Source organism: Hyperolius riggenbachi, chromosome 10 (assembly GCF_040937935.1).
Source record: "Hyperolius riggenbachi isolate aHypRig1 chromosome 10, aHypRig1.pri, whole genome shotgun sequence".
Classification (NCBI taxonomy): domain Eukaryota; kingdom Metazoa; phylum Chordata; class Amphibia; order Anura; family Hyperoliidae; genus Hyperolius; species Hyperolius riggenbachi.
The window spans coordinates 207,456,269-207,472,920 of record NC_090655.1 but is presented as its reverse complement, the minus strand read 5'-3'; the positions used below and the strand labels follow the sequence as shown (position 1 = coordinate 207,472,920).

Here is a 16,652-nt window from a genome sequence, read left to right as displayed (position 1 = left end):
TGTCTCCCTCTCACACATTTCCCTTTGTCTCTCACACATTCCTCCTTGTTTTTTCTTTCCCAGTCCTTTTTTTCCCCTCTGTAGTACACGCTGTTTAGCACATAGACAAGCAACAAGCATGTGTACATCATGCTTGTGTGCATGTGAGATCATCCAGTGTAACTCCTCATCAGTAGTTCCCAGTGTGTTTCCTCCTTACCCACTTCCTCATTCAAAAGCACCCAGCATGATCCACCTACACTCATCCCTACCAAGTAGCACCCAACACGATCCACCCTGCCCCTCCCTACCTAGTAGTGGCACCCAGCATCACCCTCCAACTCCACCCAACGTGACCTTACTTCCCCACCCGGCTACTTTTTCATGCCACCCGGCTGGTTAGAAATTCTGGGGAGAACACTGCATTTCCAACATCTATATATTGCTGTTGTGTTGGTATGTAGCCCTAGGCAGCTTGGATATGCAGAATTCTCCTCCCAGAGCATTCTGAGAGACCGGGTATTATTTTTACTGGCTTTGTAACTCTCACAAAAAAAAAATACATTTCGCAGAGATGCACTTGCCAACAGTAAAGATGTCGCCACCCGTGATGAATTTCAAAATATGAATCAGAACACAGAGGCACTTGGCATAGTACCAGACCTGTATAGTATATGCTCCATCTTATTGTCCGAGCAAGCGGGTCACTCCCGCAAAACACGTTGTATTATTCTGGAGAGTGTAAATAAAATTGCTTTGATAAAAATTGATTGGCATTTTTTTGTGTCTGCTTGGAGGAGGTAAGTCCACCACTACCTCCTCATTTTACAGTTTCTTTAATCCCTTTGGCCCCTCTGTATCCATACTAAAATGTAAATCAGGGAGAGGAAGAGGTGAGGAAAGATTTTAAAATGGGCAAATATGGACTAAATAATGCATACAGTAATATTGTAAAAAATAAGCTATTTGATTGCATTATTTTCAGTACAGTTGCTCTTTGAAGCTCCTCCCACTGTTACTGAATGTTTGATTTGAACAGATGTTCCTTTATTTGAAGAGAATCTGTACTGTAAAATTCTTACAATAAAAAGCATACTATTCTATTCATTATGTTCTCCTGGGCCCCTCTGTGCTGTTTCTGCCACTCCCTTCTGCAATCCTGGCTTGTAATTGCCATTTTTATGCAGTGTTTACAAACAAAAGACATAGCAAGTGATAGGTTCAGAGTAGCTCAGTGTGTGAGTCATACAGAGTGTGCAGGGGGCCTGGAGAGGGTGTGTATAGCTTCTATCCAATCACAAGCAGCACAGCACAGCACATTCCAGCCTGACCCAGACAGAGCCAACAGAGGAGAGAAGATTAGATCATATAACAGATAACACAGCCACTGTGCAACTAGGAAAGGCTGCAGTAAGACAGAGCACATTAGAACAGCTATAGGAACTTATAGGATAGAAGAAATAAGGCTCAAAATTTTGTTACAGAGTCTCTTTAATAGATGATGGTTCATAGTACATGGATTACTCACCGTCACCAATCTCTACAAGCGACCCCTTCTCTTTGCTCAGCTCCTCACCCCGGGCACATGTCTCTTCTGCTTCCTCTTTCACACAGATTCCTATATTATCCTAGGCCAAAACAAACATGACATCATGAAAACAAATGCTGCCAAACATCACCAGTAAACTTTTTCCTATGACTGACTGAAATCTTTAGTCCGGTTTAGGGAAATGTTAATTTACACCAAACATTAAAAAACCCACACAGATCATTGGGGTGGATGCACTAAATTCTAGTAAACCAGCTGTACGCTGAGAGCGCATGGCAAGTTTACCGCTACTCACAGCATTTGAGTACCGAGCACTGTGCGATTAGCAGGACCTGCTGTACAGTACTCTGGTAAGGCGCACGCTGCTATGGTATTGTGTTTTACACTATTTGCATAACAAATACTATGCAGTTTGGAACTGGGCCAACCAGAATCATCAGGTTAAAGAAATTGATTTAAAGAGAACCTGAACTGAAAATAAAAAAGTAAAAATAAACATACACAGGTCATACTTACGTCCCATGTAGTCTGCTCCTCAATCTCTTTCTCCTCTCCTGCGTCCCATTTGTCCACTGTAATCAATGGAATTCTCCGTCCTCCATTTTGAAAATGGCCATTACCCCATAACAGCTTCCTGGTCAGCACACTGTTAAACTGTAATATCACCCACTTGAGCCACTGAGAAACATGGACATTACCTTGCACAGTCAGCTGTAACTGACAGCAGCTGATATATAACTGACAGCAACTGGTATATTTCCGTTCTGACAAAATATTGTCAGAACTGCAAGGGATCACTGTAAAATGTTGAGCTTCTGAGAGGAACTGACGGTGAGGTAAGTATGTAATATTCATTTGCAGCTACGTCATGTGTATATTTTAAATAATTTTATTCAGTTCAGGTTCCCTTTAAGAGTAATCAGCCAAAAAACGATATTTCATTGTACCTTAGAACAATGTGTTATCTCTTGATCCTCTTGTGTGGAGTCCTGGGAAATAGAAGGACTGGAACATCTCTCTGGTGAGCTTACAACATTGGATCCATCTGTATGAAACATAATTACAGAAGGGGAACTTTGAGCTATAACCATACCTTGCAAAAGAACAGCCTTTTCATCTTAAAGTGAACCTCCAGACTAAAAATGTACTCAGCAGCACTGAAAAGGCTTGGTGTTTCTTTAATAGTTTCACAGCATCAGAACTTTGTTTTTCTTACCCAAACCTCATTTTTAGCTGCACAGAAGAAAACTGCCCGGGCATTTCCCCCCTGCTGTGCAAAGCATGATGGGATTTCTAAAGTTGTTGTTCTCCTTCTGCTGTTTTGGTGCAAATTTGTTTTTTTTTTATTTTTAATTTGAGATTTGAAGTTTAGCAAGCGCAGCTGGGAGGGGTGATCAAGACACAGGACAGTTGGAGCTGTGTCTCATGCTCCCTGTCACCTCCTTTCATCCAAAAAGATGGCTGCCCCCATGAAAAAGATGACTGCCCCCATGAAATCCCAAACATTTGCCTGTTCTTTTAAAACAGCGTGGGTAATAGATTATATTACTTATCTATTTTAATTAACATAACTAATGTAACTTAATGACAGTATGTTTGTTTAGGCTGAAGTTCCCCTTTAAAGTGGATCCGAGATGAACTTTTACTCATTGCATAATTGTGTTCCTTTCCTATTGTTTATAGGGCATTCCTCAAGCCAAATACTTTGTTTTTGTTTTAATACTCTAATTCCCTATGTCAGGAACCGGCCCGCGGCACGCCTGCGTATACGGTTCCCGACTGCGGGTTTGACCAGACTGAGAGGGGAAGCAGCCTTAGTCAAGCTAAAACAAGGCTGGGACCCCTCAGAACACCTCTCACTGCCACCACTAGCGGTTCGCTAGACACTTCCACTCTGCTGTCGAGTCCTCAGCGCGCACTCTGCGTTCTTGTATTTGGGTCAGCTCTGCGCTTAGGCCGAATACGAGAACGCCACGCACCCACACACACAGTACAGTTGTACAGTAACACAGCACAATCAGACACTGACTTGTAATGCAAGTTACACTGTCGTGCAGCAAAACCACTAACAGTCGTTCCGAACGATACTGTTAGCTACTCGCACTGGCGTTTCGTACGTTGGGTCAGCTGCGCGCTTTAGGCCAGCGTATGACAAACGCACCCACACACACAATGCAATTACAATTTCATATGGTAGTGTTGCTCAAACATACAACTAGGCACGGACTTATACACAGCTACACTGCAGTCTCCTTTAGGCTATGAGTGTTAGTTTAGTACGGCAGAAGTCAAGCTTATTAAATAATAATTTAATATTCCAGAAAAACATAGAACAATGCAGAACTTAATATATACAAAAGATTACAAAAAAACAAAGTAAAAATAGCTACAAGATAAAAGTTACAAAGATAACACACACGGATATTTGCGTAAAATAAAAACGGGGATTAAAAAAACGTTACCAACTTGAAGGTCTCAACGTTGTCGGCAGGAGCATGCCGCTTGTTCGACTAGAAGTCGAGATCAACTCTAGCTATGCGCTAACTCCAATAGCAGATTCTTATTAGGTATCTGCCTCTGCTTTTTATACTCTGAGCTACACCTGGAGGCTGCAACTTCCTTGGGGAGGGGAGGAACTAGGTTTTAATTAAATCTCAGACATAATTGGATATTCAGAGATCCAACATCCACTATAGTACCCACACCCAACAAAAGACTTCCTTAGCCCAATTTCCCCAGGTTACAATGTCTATACATCCAGAGATTGTTAAGTGAGGCTTTCAACTCCAGGTGAAAACTTGATTAAGGCTTTTTCCTGTCTCCTGTTTTTAAAGTCTGCAGAGATTTCCAACCCCCTTCCAATAGATGTAAGTTACAGGGTATGTTTGTGTTTCTTCACCACAAGTTGACATGTGTTAGTCTTTTCCTGACTAGGCTTGCTTTGTGTATTAAGACAATGGGCCGTCTCCTGAGTTCAAAAAGCCAGGCAGATAATCCCATTAGCAGAAACTCAAGGCACTTCATATGGTCAAGACAATACCCACTTCCTTGCCCCAAGCAATCAAAGGCAACCGCTCCCTCCATGGAACACAGGCAGAAAAATGAAAGAATATGTTCCTGTTATCCTTAAATCATAAGCACCCCAATATATCACCATACCTCCACCGTTAACTTGGTGCAAGGCAGACGATCTTCCCAGATCATCCTGCCAGCACCTACACTGTTGGTTCTGCTTGACGGGACAGCCCATCCGCATTCCCATGATTGCTTCCCTTCCAGATGGCACTGGCAGGTGAATCTAACGAATCATCCTGCCAAAGCCTACATTGACGGCCTGGCCGGGTGGGGAAACTCTTTAGCACCCTCAGAAGGGTTCCCCACCTGTCAGTTAGCTCCCAGTTATACGAATGGAAAGCTAGGTCAGGTTTCTGCAATGTGTCGTTGCCCTTGGCAACCGGACGTAACCACCCAGGGGAATGTGGGTCAGTGACGACCGTGAATTCGCGACCATAAAGACAGTGCTGCAGCTGCGGAAGGGTTCCAACCGTCGCTACACGCACTTTCTCTATAGTGGCAGGAGCTATCTCTTGGTCCCTTTGGGGAACGATCTGCCGGTCTGCCTCCTCCACTTCGGACAGCTCCGAGGGAATAAATTCCCAGAACCCTCTCAGCCCGCCCCTCCCAGCTGGTGACCTGCTGGCTAGCCCCCTGAGCTCTTCCAGGCTGCTGTCAAATCGAACAGCCCCAGAGAGCTCAGTGCTGCCTGTCACACATTCCAGGAGGGCTGCAGACGGAGAGGCTCCTGGGCCCTCAGGGCCAGGTTCCGAAGTGGATGTTGCTGACCCAGCAACATTTGCCACTTCAGTGGACAGTCCCTCTGCTGTAGACTCGCTAGCGCTGCGGGTTACCACGGCAGCGGAGGGAGCGCCCACATTACACATATCATACCCCACATCACCTTTGGTCTTGAAAACATCTGAAGGAGGAAGATCTGGCCTGTTGCTGTCTGCCCCTTCAGTGGACAGTCCACCTGCTGCAGCCCAGCGACCATTGCTGGTTACTCCTGCAGCCGACGGAGTGTCCACAGGACAAGCATCATTATGTAGCACATATGATATCAACATTATCCGTCTTATACATATTGACATTTAGAACATCACATAAAACATCCACATTATCTGTATCATTACACACATTGCTACTCAGCACTTCACAATTATCAACAGTTCCTGCATCGATCGCCTCGACAGTCCATGCGTCATAAATGACATCATCAGTTTCTGCATTCTCTGTGTCAACAGGTCCCACTCCAGGCCTAGGCACTGGATACTCACTAGGGCTGGCTCCTAGTACACAGCCCATAGCCCCTGGGGCCTCGCCAGCATTCCCCACTTGCACAGCATTATCACACAGTACCTTGCAAGAGTCCTGAACTTCTGCTGGGGATGCAGGCCCCACAGGGGTTGGATTAGGCTCATACCAGGCTACTAACCGTCCCAGGTCACTACCCAGCAAAACATTGGTGGGGATTTTGTCAGTTACCCCAACTTCTTTCAGTCCGCTGCCGGCCCCCCAATCCAGGTGGACCAAAGCGGTGGGTATGGCTGGGGTGACACCCCCAATTCCTCTGACAGCAATCATTTTCCCAGGTATGTACTGTTCTGGGTTCACCAGCTGGGGATGTATGAGAGTCACTTCTGCTCCAGTGTCTCTCAGCCCAGTGGCAACTGTACCCCCAACTGTGACACGCTGCAGATTCTCTGCATAGCCAGTGGCATACCTAGTAGCACACAGAGCAGTTGGGACTTCACGGGGGTTTGAGGCCTCACTGGATTTTGGGGCCTCCCTCTTCCTCTCTGGGCAAGTCGTGCTGATATGACCCACCCGGTCACATACAAAGCATTTCCGAGTGTCAGTGGTTGCTTGCCTGAATCCAGGAGACAGCGGTGCTTGCCTCCTCTGGGTGCTGGGTGAAACAGGTTTAGCAACCTGTTCTCCTCTCCAGCTGGGCGTAGTAGTCCTCCGGGACTCAGGTGCTCTATGGGCGGTGTAGGCATCGGCCATTTCCGCAGCCTCATCCACTGTCTTTGGTTCTCGATCCAGCACAAACAGCCGGACCTCAACAGGACAGGTGTGTAGGAACTGGTCTTTTATCATCAGCTCCTGCAGGGCATCCAAGGTTTTAACTGACAGTCCTTTTAGCCACTGCTGGAAGGCAGTGCGCAGGCTGCAAGCATGATCCAGGTAGCTGTCATTAGGACCTTGCTGCACTGTCCTGAAACGTTTGCGATACACCTCTGGCGTGAGGTGGTATCGCGCAAAGATGGCTTTCTTAATTGCCTCAAAGTCTGTTTCTTCTTCCTGGGGGAGACTCACAAATGCCTCCAGGGCCTTGCCTCTCAGCCCTGGTGTGAGGTATCTTGCCCAGTGCTCACGGGGCACCCCATACTGCCGACAAGTCCTTTCAAACCCCTGTAGGAAAGTGTCGATGTCAGAGTCCTTGTCCATAGCGGGGAACTTATCCAGGGGGATTCTGTGGACTCGCTCACCTTCGCGTTCTGCGGGTCCAGCAGACCGGTTCTGCTGCTGAAGTTTAGCCAGCTCCAGCTGGTGTTGCCGTTCAGCTCTCCCCTCCTCTGCCTGGCGTCTTTCACTCTCGGCCTGGCGTCGTCGTTCAGCTCTCCCCTCCTCTGCCTGTCGGTGCAGTAGGATCAGCTTTAGGCGCAGTTCAGGATCAGCCGAGTTCAGTAGTTGTAGATCAGCTTCCAGAGATGGCATCTCCCTGCTCGGTGGATCGTCCAGGACATCGTCTCCACTCGCATTCTGTGGCGGGAGCGATTCCTCCTCTGGCGTGTCGTGAGCTGCATCCGCTGACGTTGAAGCACAGGCTTGCTCTGCCTCATACTCCTCGAGGGCATGAACTAACTGCTCCTTCGTCTGGCCGCTCACCGTCTCGATGCCTCTGTGCTCACACAGGTTGAGTAGCATCTCTTTGTTTTGCCTTGCATAGCTGGATGCTTTCTGAGCCATCATGTTGCAAAAAATAAAAAGAAAAAAGGGGGGAAGGGAAAGCAAAATACCACGTGTGTATCTTTGAACAAAAAAAACGTATATAGATTCTGCAATGAGTAGACTTCTGTAGGCTAGTTGCTTCTAGCAAGCTTCCAGCCTTTAGTACTCAGAATAGCGAGCTAAACTGCGTACTAATGTACTAAACGATCCCACCACTGCCACCAATTATGTCAGGAACCGGCCCGCGGCACGCCTGCGTATACGGTTCCCGACTCCGGGTTTGACCAGACTGAGAGGGGAAGCAGCCTTAGTCAAGCTAAAACAAGGCTGGGACCCCTCAGAACACCTCTCACTGCCACCACTAGCGGTTCGCTAGACACTTCCACTCTGCTGTCGAGTCCTCAGCGCGCACTCCGCGTTTTCATATTTGGGTCAGCTTTGCGCTTAGGCCGAATACGAGAACGCCACGCACCCACACACACAGTACAGTTGTACAGTAACACAGCACAATCAGACACTGACTTCTAATGCAAGTTACACTGTCGTGCAGCAAAACCACTAACAGTCGTTCCGAACGATACTGTTAGCTACTCGCACTGGCGTTTCGTACGTTGGGTCAACTGCGCGCTTTAGGCCAACGTATGACAAACGCACCCACACACACAATGCAATTACAATTACGTATGGTAGTGTTGCTCAAACATACAACTAGGCACGGACTTATACACAGCTACACTGCAGTCTCCTTTAGGCTATGAGTGTTAGTTTAGTACGGCAGAAGTCAAGCTTATTAAATAATAATTTAATATTCCAGAAAAACATAGAACAATGCAGAACTTAATATATACAAAAGATTACAAAAAACAAAGTAAAAATAGCTACAAGATAAAAGTTACAAAGATAACACACACGGATATTTGCGTAAAATAAAAATGGGGATTAAAAAAACGTTACCAACTTGAAGGTCTCAACGTTGTCGGCAGGAGCATGCCGCTTGTTCGACCAGAAGTCGAGATCAACTCTAGCTATGCGCTAACTCCAAGAGCAGATTCTTATTAGGTATCTGCCTCTGCTTTTTATACTCTGAGCTACGCCTGGAGGCTGCAACTTCCTTGGGGAGGGGAGGAACTAGGTTTTAATTAAATCTCAGACATAATTGGATATTCAGAGATCCAACATCCACTATAGTACCCACACCCAACAAAAGACTTCCTTAGCCCAATTTCCCCAGGTTACAATGTCTATACATCCAGAGATTGTTAAGTGAGGCTTTCAACTCCAGGTGAAAACTTGATTAAGGCTTTTTCCTGTCTCCTGTTTTTAAAGTCTGCAGAGATTTCCAACCCCCTTCCAAAAGATGTAAGTTACAGGGTATGTTTGTGTTTCTTCACCACAAGTTGACATGTGTTAGTCTTTTCCTGACTAGGCTTGCTTTGTGTATTGAGACAATGGGCCATCTCCTGAGTTCAAAAAGCCAGGCAGATAATCCCATTAGCAGAAACTCAAAGCACTTCATATGGTCAAGACAATACCCACTTCCTTGCCCCAAGCAATCAAAGGCAACCGCTCCCTCCATGGAACACAGGCAGAAAAATGAAAGAATATGTTCCTGTTATCCTTACATCATAAGCACCCCAATATATCACCACACCCTATAAACTAAACAAGCCTCGCCCACAGCTTTTCAGAGAGCCTTGGCATTTTCAGACAGTAGCAAGGGCTCATGGGAGCTCAGTCTGGGCAGGAGGAGGGGGAGGTATTACTAGCCAGAGATTTCAGAGGCAGAGGGGAGGAGGGGGGATTAGGTTTTTTTCACAGGCTGAGTGCTGAAAATGCAGATAAGCTTGCCTGTGTGTAATGTTTACAAACAACATGGCTACCCTCATTGTATCACAGGAAGAAATAATCATATTCTATTTAAGCTGTTTGCAGCTAGATTTGCTGTGTAAACTAACTAAACTTTAGATAAGATATATAGACAACTTACTTGTTATAGCTAGTTTTTCATCTCGGATCCGCTTCAACTGCTTGCCAACCGTCTCACGCCAACGGGCGTGGCCGCGGCAGCAGCCCCAGGACCGCCCAATGCCGATTGGCGTAAGGTCCTTGGGGCTTGCAGTGCAGGAGATCGCGCGCAGGCTGCGCGCACATCTCCTGTTGGTAGGTGGAGAGGGGGCAACCGTGTGACACAGCTATCCCCCTGGGGCACTAGAGAGCGTTCGGCTCTCATAGGCTGAAACCTATGACAGCCGATCGCCGTGATTGGCCGGCTGGGGGGAGGGAAAAAAATAAATAAATAGGCAGAATTAAAAAATAATAACATAAATATTTGCAAAAAAAACAACACTGGAGGGGGGGGGTCGATCAGACCCCACCAACAGAGAGCTCTGTTGGTCAGGAGAAAGGGGGGAATCACTTATGTGCTGTGTTGTGCGGCCCTGCAGCTTGGCCTTAAAGGCCTGGTTTTTAGGGGGGTTTAAGCCCATGGTCCTCAAGAGGTTGAAACACACCTGAAGAGAAAATAAACTGAATGGATAAATAACTGTATGCATGGTCCTCATAATACTAAACAGGATTTTAAACAGGACTTTCCTGGAATCCCATAATCTTATTTGGCATCTAAAAGTTAAGAATGTAGGTTTAAAGTTTTTACTGTGTCAAGAATGTTTTTTTTTTTCAGCTCCCATACAGACAAGTCATTATCAGCATGTCTTTATTAGCATGTCTCCCCCTTCCAGCACAGAGCAGCCAGAGCCTTGGAAGTTACAGGACATGCTGCAGATTATCAGAAGTGTTCTAACATGACAAGCAGCCAGTCAAGAGTGGCGTATATACATCTCCCTAATGCTGGGTACACACATTGAGATTTCCCGCTCGATTCGTGGGATCGAACGGATCGATTCGATTATTTTAAACATGCTCGATTGGATTTCGATCGTTTTTTTATTATGTTAAGTATGCAAAACGAACGGCAGGAACGATCGAAATCCGATCGAGCATGTTTGAAATAATCGAATCGAACCGCGAATCGAGCGGGAAATCTTAACGTGTGTACCCAGCATAAGGGCTAGTTATTACAGCAATATTACAGCAACAGACTACTTGTGACATTTTTTCTGATCAGCTTGTCTGCCTACGCTTTGGACTCCCCTGCATGCTGTGAAGTGTACAAATATTACTTTGCTCCAAATCTTCCTTTCCCGCAACAGTAAAAATGTGTGAAAAATTGTGATTATTGGTGCATACAATGAGGGCAACTGTGCAGGAAATGGTTGAGGCACAAGGCAAACGCCTTTCTGAGGTGTGTAAGGAGTAAAGGATGATTTTAAATCATAGAGAGTGAAAGTTGTGTGAAGAAATAAAATGTCCCTAGTACTAGTGGTAATGTGTACCCTAGTTGCCATTTAACCTCCTCGGCGTTCTATTGAGATCGCCAGGGAGGCTGCGGGAGGGTTTTTTTTTAATTAAAAAAAAACTATTTCATGCAGCCAACTGAAAGTTGGCTGCATGAAAGCCCACTAGAGGGCGCTCCGGAGGCGTTCTTCCGATCGCCTCCGGCGCCCATAATAAACAAGGAAGGCCGCAATGAGCGGCCTTCCTTGTTTTGCTTAGATCGTCGCCATGGCGACGAGCGGAGTGACGTCATGGACGTCAGCCGACGTCCTGACGTCAGCCGCCTCCGATCCAGCCCTTAGCGCTGGCCGGAACTTTTTGTTCCGGCTGCGCAGGGCTCAGGCGGCTAGGGGGGCCCTCTTTCGCCGCTGCTCGCGGCGAATCGCCGCAGAGCGGCGGCGATCAGGCAGCACACGCGGCTGGCAAAGTGCCGGCTGCGTGTGCTGCACTTTATTTGATAAAAATCGGCCCAGCAGGGCCTGAGCGGCAGCCTCCGGCGGTGATGGACGAGCTGAGCTCGTCCATACCGCTCAGGAGGTTAACCCTCAGGCCGGTTTCACACTGCTAACAGGCGTTATAGGTGCGCTGATCAAATCACAACACTAAAAATTGTCCTCGGAGATTACTGTGCCAAACATTACAGGTAAAAGCTGCATCGCCATAGACTAACATTACTTCCAGTCCCCGCACGTCAGCGCACATGCTGGCCCCTAACGCGCTGTTGTCCATGCATTAAATTGGAGTCTTCCTGCACCGTGCCAGGTATGAAATGCCCCATAGACTTGCATTCATTTACAATTACCCTGCAGCAAAACAGGGTAACACAATGCACCAGTGTGAAAGGGGCCTACAGTGAGTAAGAGGAAAGGGAGGGTGACAAGCAGAGACCAAAAGGCACTCCCTGTGCACCTGTTTTACAGTTCTTCCTTTGCGGATGGCAGCACACCTGATGCTTTACTATACATTACTTGGGATTAATGTACTTCAATTTGTGCTTTCCTACTGGGGTTTTATCTACACAAGTTCTATCACTGTCCTTTCTGGACGCTCTTTTATAGCCGGTAACTACCTACACCCATTCTGTCAATCAGCAAATGATGCAGCAGTGGGCCTTGTGGAAGGGGCACAGTTGGTCCACCACTCCTTTCTATTCTTCCCTATGAGAAGGACATCACATGGATGGGAGCGGTGTTGGAATAATTCATCCTGCACTGTTGCAGGGGAGGCAAGCAGTTGGAAGATGGGGGTGGCTTGCATAGGTTCCTTCCAGACAGGGCTTTTGAAATGATAAAATATATTTTGAGAATCTCCCATTAAGAAATGTTATAGTCCAAAACCTGTCTGCAAGAGTTTTAGAATAGTCAGATTAATAATACCTACTATAATTGACAATAAATGACACAGGAAAAAATGATTTATAGTACACTGTACTCTTGGACAAATGTATTTTAAATGTTACAATTTTGCATGATCGTGGTCCTTTAAGGCAAACTTTAAGCGACAAAAAAAACCCCTTATGATATGATGAATTGTATGCGTAGTACGGATAATGAAAAGAACGTTAGTAGCAAAGAAAAGAGTCTCATATTTTTATTTTCAGTTACATAGCTTTATTTTTTTTATAACATTGCATCATACGCTCACAGTTGCAGCTTTAAACCACACTCTGTCTTTTAAGCTATAAAACAAAGCAGAAATAATGACCCTTTGAACTTTCCAGCAATAAAACCTTATCTCAAACTGCCTCTCCCTGTTTCTTGTCTGTTTAGGTGCTTCAGAAAACAGGACTGTATTTGACTCAGTGGGTCAAACATCTCAGAGAAGCTCTTTTGCATAGATAACTACTGAAGTTTATTTTTACTCTTCCTGTATTCGAAAACAATATGAGACTGTTATTTGCTACTAATGTTCTATTTCTTAGCTGTACTACACATACAATTCACTATCTCATAAGTTTATTTTCACTTCATGTTAACTTTAAGGCACTAAACAGCCAGTGAAAAATGTGCTCTGTATACAACGACAGGTCTGTATGTAGTATTTATTCCTCACCTGTGCTGATATCTAGAGGGATTTCCTCCTCCTTACTTGACTCATCACCTTCTCCATACAAGCCTTCTCCTTCCTCTTTCACCTCCACTTTAATGCTAATGATATCTTCATCCTGAAACACACACACACGCACGCACGCACGCACACATGCACACACACACACACACACACACACACACACACACGCACGCACACACAATAGAAAACAGAACATTATTTATTAAGTCTACTGAAGGTTAGTGCATATCATAAAGATCATGGCTATACATATACCTGATTATCTTCAGGCTGAGCTCTCTGGGCACAAGGCTCAGAACACAGAGGATTGCTAGATCTCTCTGGTGGGTTTCTGTCACTGCGTCCATCTGCAGAAAACATATACGCTGAGTGAAAATACACCAGGAAACTGTTAGCAATGAAATATACAATTATTAATTTGCTAGAAATGATTTACATAGTACCAACATCTTCTAAGGAAAGTGCAGATGCCAGGGGGTAAAGGGGGCAATGGCCACCACATTCCACCATCACATAGATCCCTGTCAGATCAAATCTGTTCAGAGCATGAAATCTGTTAAAAATCTATCTAACCACAGCATTGCACTGTTCGATGCAGTGGAACGCTTTGGGCCATGGATCTATCACTGCTCGTGACCCGACGCGAATTGATCGATCAGAGTGATCAAATCAGCTGGATATTGATGGCAAAAATTAATAAAGGTATGGCATTCTTTTTACAAGTTCTAAAGATACACAAACAGGTTACTAAATACCAAAGATAAGAAATGCTTGGAGAGGGCCCTGCCCATTTGAGTTTACAACCCAGAAGTAGAGGGGGCAGTGTCGATACAGTGGTGCATTGTGTCTCTCTATCACTGGTTGGGGTGACATGGTTATGTGATGCTCCCCAATACTTGGTGAAAATAAACCAGCCTGGAAGATCATGTTTTTAACTTGCAGAACGTATTATGGCTGGAGGGGCATAACAATAGGGGATGCAGCCCCAGCACCAGCAGGGGGCCCCGGGACCCCTCTGGGGTCTGCTTAGGGCCATTTTGGGGGGGCAGGAGAGGTTGCAGCATGAGGGTCAGCATTGCACATCGCTTCTCAGGGCCCTTTTGGGGGGGCAGGAGGGGGTAGCAGCATGGGGGGAGAGCATTGCACATCGCTGCTCAGGGCACATCAGCGATGAAGTGGGACAGTTCCCCCCCCCCCCCCTCACCTTGGGCTCTCCTCTTAGCGTTTCCCTCCTGCATCTAGCACTGGCAGCGGCAGCAGGCAGGACACATACCTCCACCCACCGCCAGAGGTTCCGAAATCTAAGTGCTTCACACTACTTCCTGTTTAAACCCACTCAAATTCTTGCAGGGGGGCCCGGTAAGTTCTAGTTACGGCCCTGGCTGGAGAAGCTGATATAGCCATTTGAGCCAACAACAAAGTATCACATCACAGTGGCTTAGTGATTGTCGTCATAAAAATCAAATTTCAACAGCAACTGGTCTGAGTGTATTAAGTGATAAAGATGCTAATCCTGCATTCAAAACTTTTGCTGTTATGATTTGGAGTTATCATATACCTTAGGAGCACTGGCCCTTTAGTAGTCAGTGCCAAACAGTTGCATGCTGGGGGTTCTTTTTATCTATAATATACTCCTCCTTCCATTTATTTCCCTGCCTGCTGCTTATCTGAAACCTGATCCCCTTCCAATTTGTGTTTACAAGCAAGGCTGAGGTGACTCAGCGATTGGAGGAGAAAAGAAAAAAAAAGTAAAGGGCAGAAATGACATCAGGATTTAGTCTAAACTGTGGGCAAAATACATGGCCTCCCCAGGATCAGAATTCTCTTCATTTACTATATAAAATTCACTGAAATCAAAATGTGGACAGTACAATACATGTGTTATGTAAGTAGATCAAGTATTTATCTATCTTTACATGTGTTTTTTCCCCTGGCATAGTATGGCTAATCCTACTGCTCTAACACTCTCAGCACTGGGTCCTCGGTTCAAATCCCAGCCAGGGCATTATCTGCACGAAGTTTGTATGTTCTCCTCGTGTCTGTGTGGGTTTCCTCCGGGCACTCCAGTTTCCTCCCACATCCCAAAAACATACAGATAAGTTAATTGGCTCCCCAAAAAAATTGGCACTAGACTACAATAGACATATGAATATGGTAGGGATTAGATTGTGAGCCCCTATGAGGGACAATTAGTGACATAATAATCTGAATAATAATAATCTGAACATTTGTATAGCGCTTTTCTCCTGTCGGACTCAAAGCGCTCAAGAGCTGCAGCCACTGGGACGCGCTCAAGAGGCCACCCTGCAGTGTTAGGGAGTCTTGCCTTGAACTCCTTACTGAATAGATACTTGACCTAGCCAGGATTTTAACCCTGGTCTCCCATGTCAAAGGCAGAGCCCTTAACCAGTACACTATCCAGCCACTACTTCATTTCACTTCTCAAATATCACTGTGTGTAAATATGTATACTCTATAAGAAGATGTCGTGTTATATAAATACTAAAAAATACTAATAATCTACTGGTACCTCTACAAGAAGTGAAAGCCCTCCTCACCCGAAAATGGAAGAGGCGTCTGATTCTCCATCACGATGTCCTTGTAGTGATTACTCTAAATTCTACAGCCCTTGGTGCATACGTTTAACTGCACCTACACATTTTTTTTTCAAAGATTAAACATCAATATAAGAAATCTCAAGTAATCTAGATAAACGGATACATTATTGTGAGCTAGTACATAGTCTGACAGTGCCTGGGCTTCTGAAATAGGCTGAAATGACTACAGTACTTCTGAGAGCAGAACTCAGTGGGCAGAACTACTGTATATCTTTCCACAAGTCTAATGTAATTTGGAAACTAATGATTAATTATTTTACAACTGATTAATCATTTAAGCTGAGGAGCTTCAATCATTAGCCTTTAAAGGGATATATGAGGGAGCAGGCTGGTGTTGTACTTTGTTTTCTGGTTGAACTCCATGGACGTATGTCTTTTTTCAACCCAAATAACTATGTAAAAATCTGTCCTGTGTTGTGGAAAGGACCAGTTTCACTAAGAAGTTAATTCTCACATTAGAGGGGAATAAAAACCTGATTTGCTGAAATTCACTTTACATCTCTGCTCCTTACCATACTCTGTATGTAAGGTCATTTTATTTGGGGCTGGTCTACTTGAGGTGACCCAGCAGGGAACCTCATAGCAGGGAACAGTCCTCCAATCACAGCACCCTCTACAATGTTAAGTGTTGTAATTTACAGAATAGTGTGGGTGTATTATTACTACAGCCTATCTGAAAGCTAAAGGTTCCAGAGGGTGCTGTCCACCCAATCAAGTTAGCAGAATGTATCTATGAGGCTTCCTGCAGGGTCACCTCAAGTAGACCAGCTTCATTTGACAAGTACATTGGAGAGATCTATACTCAGCACTCGGTGGATGGAGGTGGAAGGCTATGCCCGCATGGGCCTAAGCGAACACTAGAAATAATTCTTCACCCCAACTATCAATATGGTGGCATCTCAAAACAGCATAAGGGCGTGCATCCGGTCAAAATGCAGAAAACATACTGATTCAACTTGGTACAAAAAGGCAGTCCAGGCACTGCCCCTTTAAGTGCTTTATTTCATGCTTCAGCCACGTCTACATCGCCG

The 16,652-nt window shown here is 45.4% G+C and overlaps 1 protein-coding gene and 1 pseudogene across 1 annotated transcript in view; one reads left to right on the top strand and one right to left on the bottom strand.

Moving 5' to 3' along the window:
• LOC137534269 (zinc finger protein 721-like) overlaps window positions 1–16,652 on the top strand; it is a 377,767-nt pseudogene that overhangs the window by 266,675 nt on the left and 94,440 nt on the right.
• LOC137535790 (zinc finger protein 420-like) overlaps window positions 1–16,652 on the bottom strand; it is a 60,956-nt gene that overhangs the window by 5,512 nt on the left and 38,792 nt on the right. The window contains exons 11-14 of the mRNA XM_068257692.1: window positions 13,259–13,350; window positions 12,986–13,097; window positions 2,476–2,573; window positions 1,508–1,607 (exon numbers count right to left, since the gene is read on the bottom strand). Coding sequence (XP_068113793.1) covers window positions 1,508–1,607; window positions 2,476–2,573; window positions 12,986–13,097; window positions 13,259–13,350 — 402 coding nt within the window. The remainder of the gene's footprint in view (window positions 1–1,507; window positions 1,608–2,475; window positions 2,574–12,985; window positions 13,098–13,258; window positions 13,351–16,652) is intronic.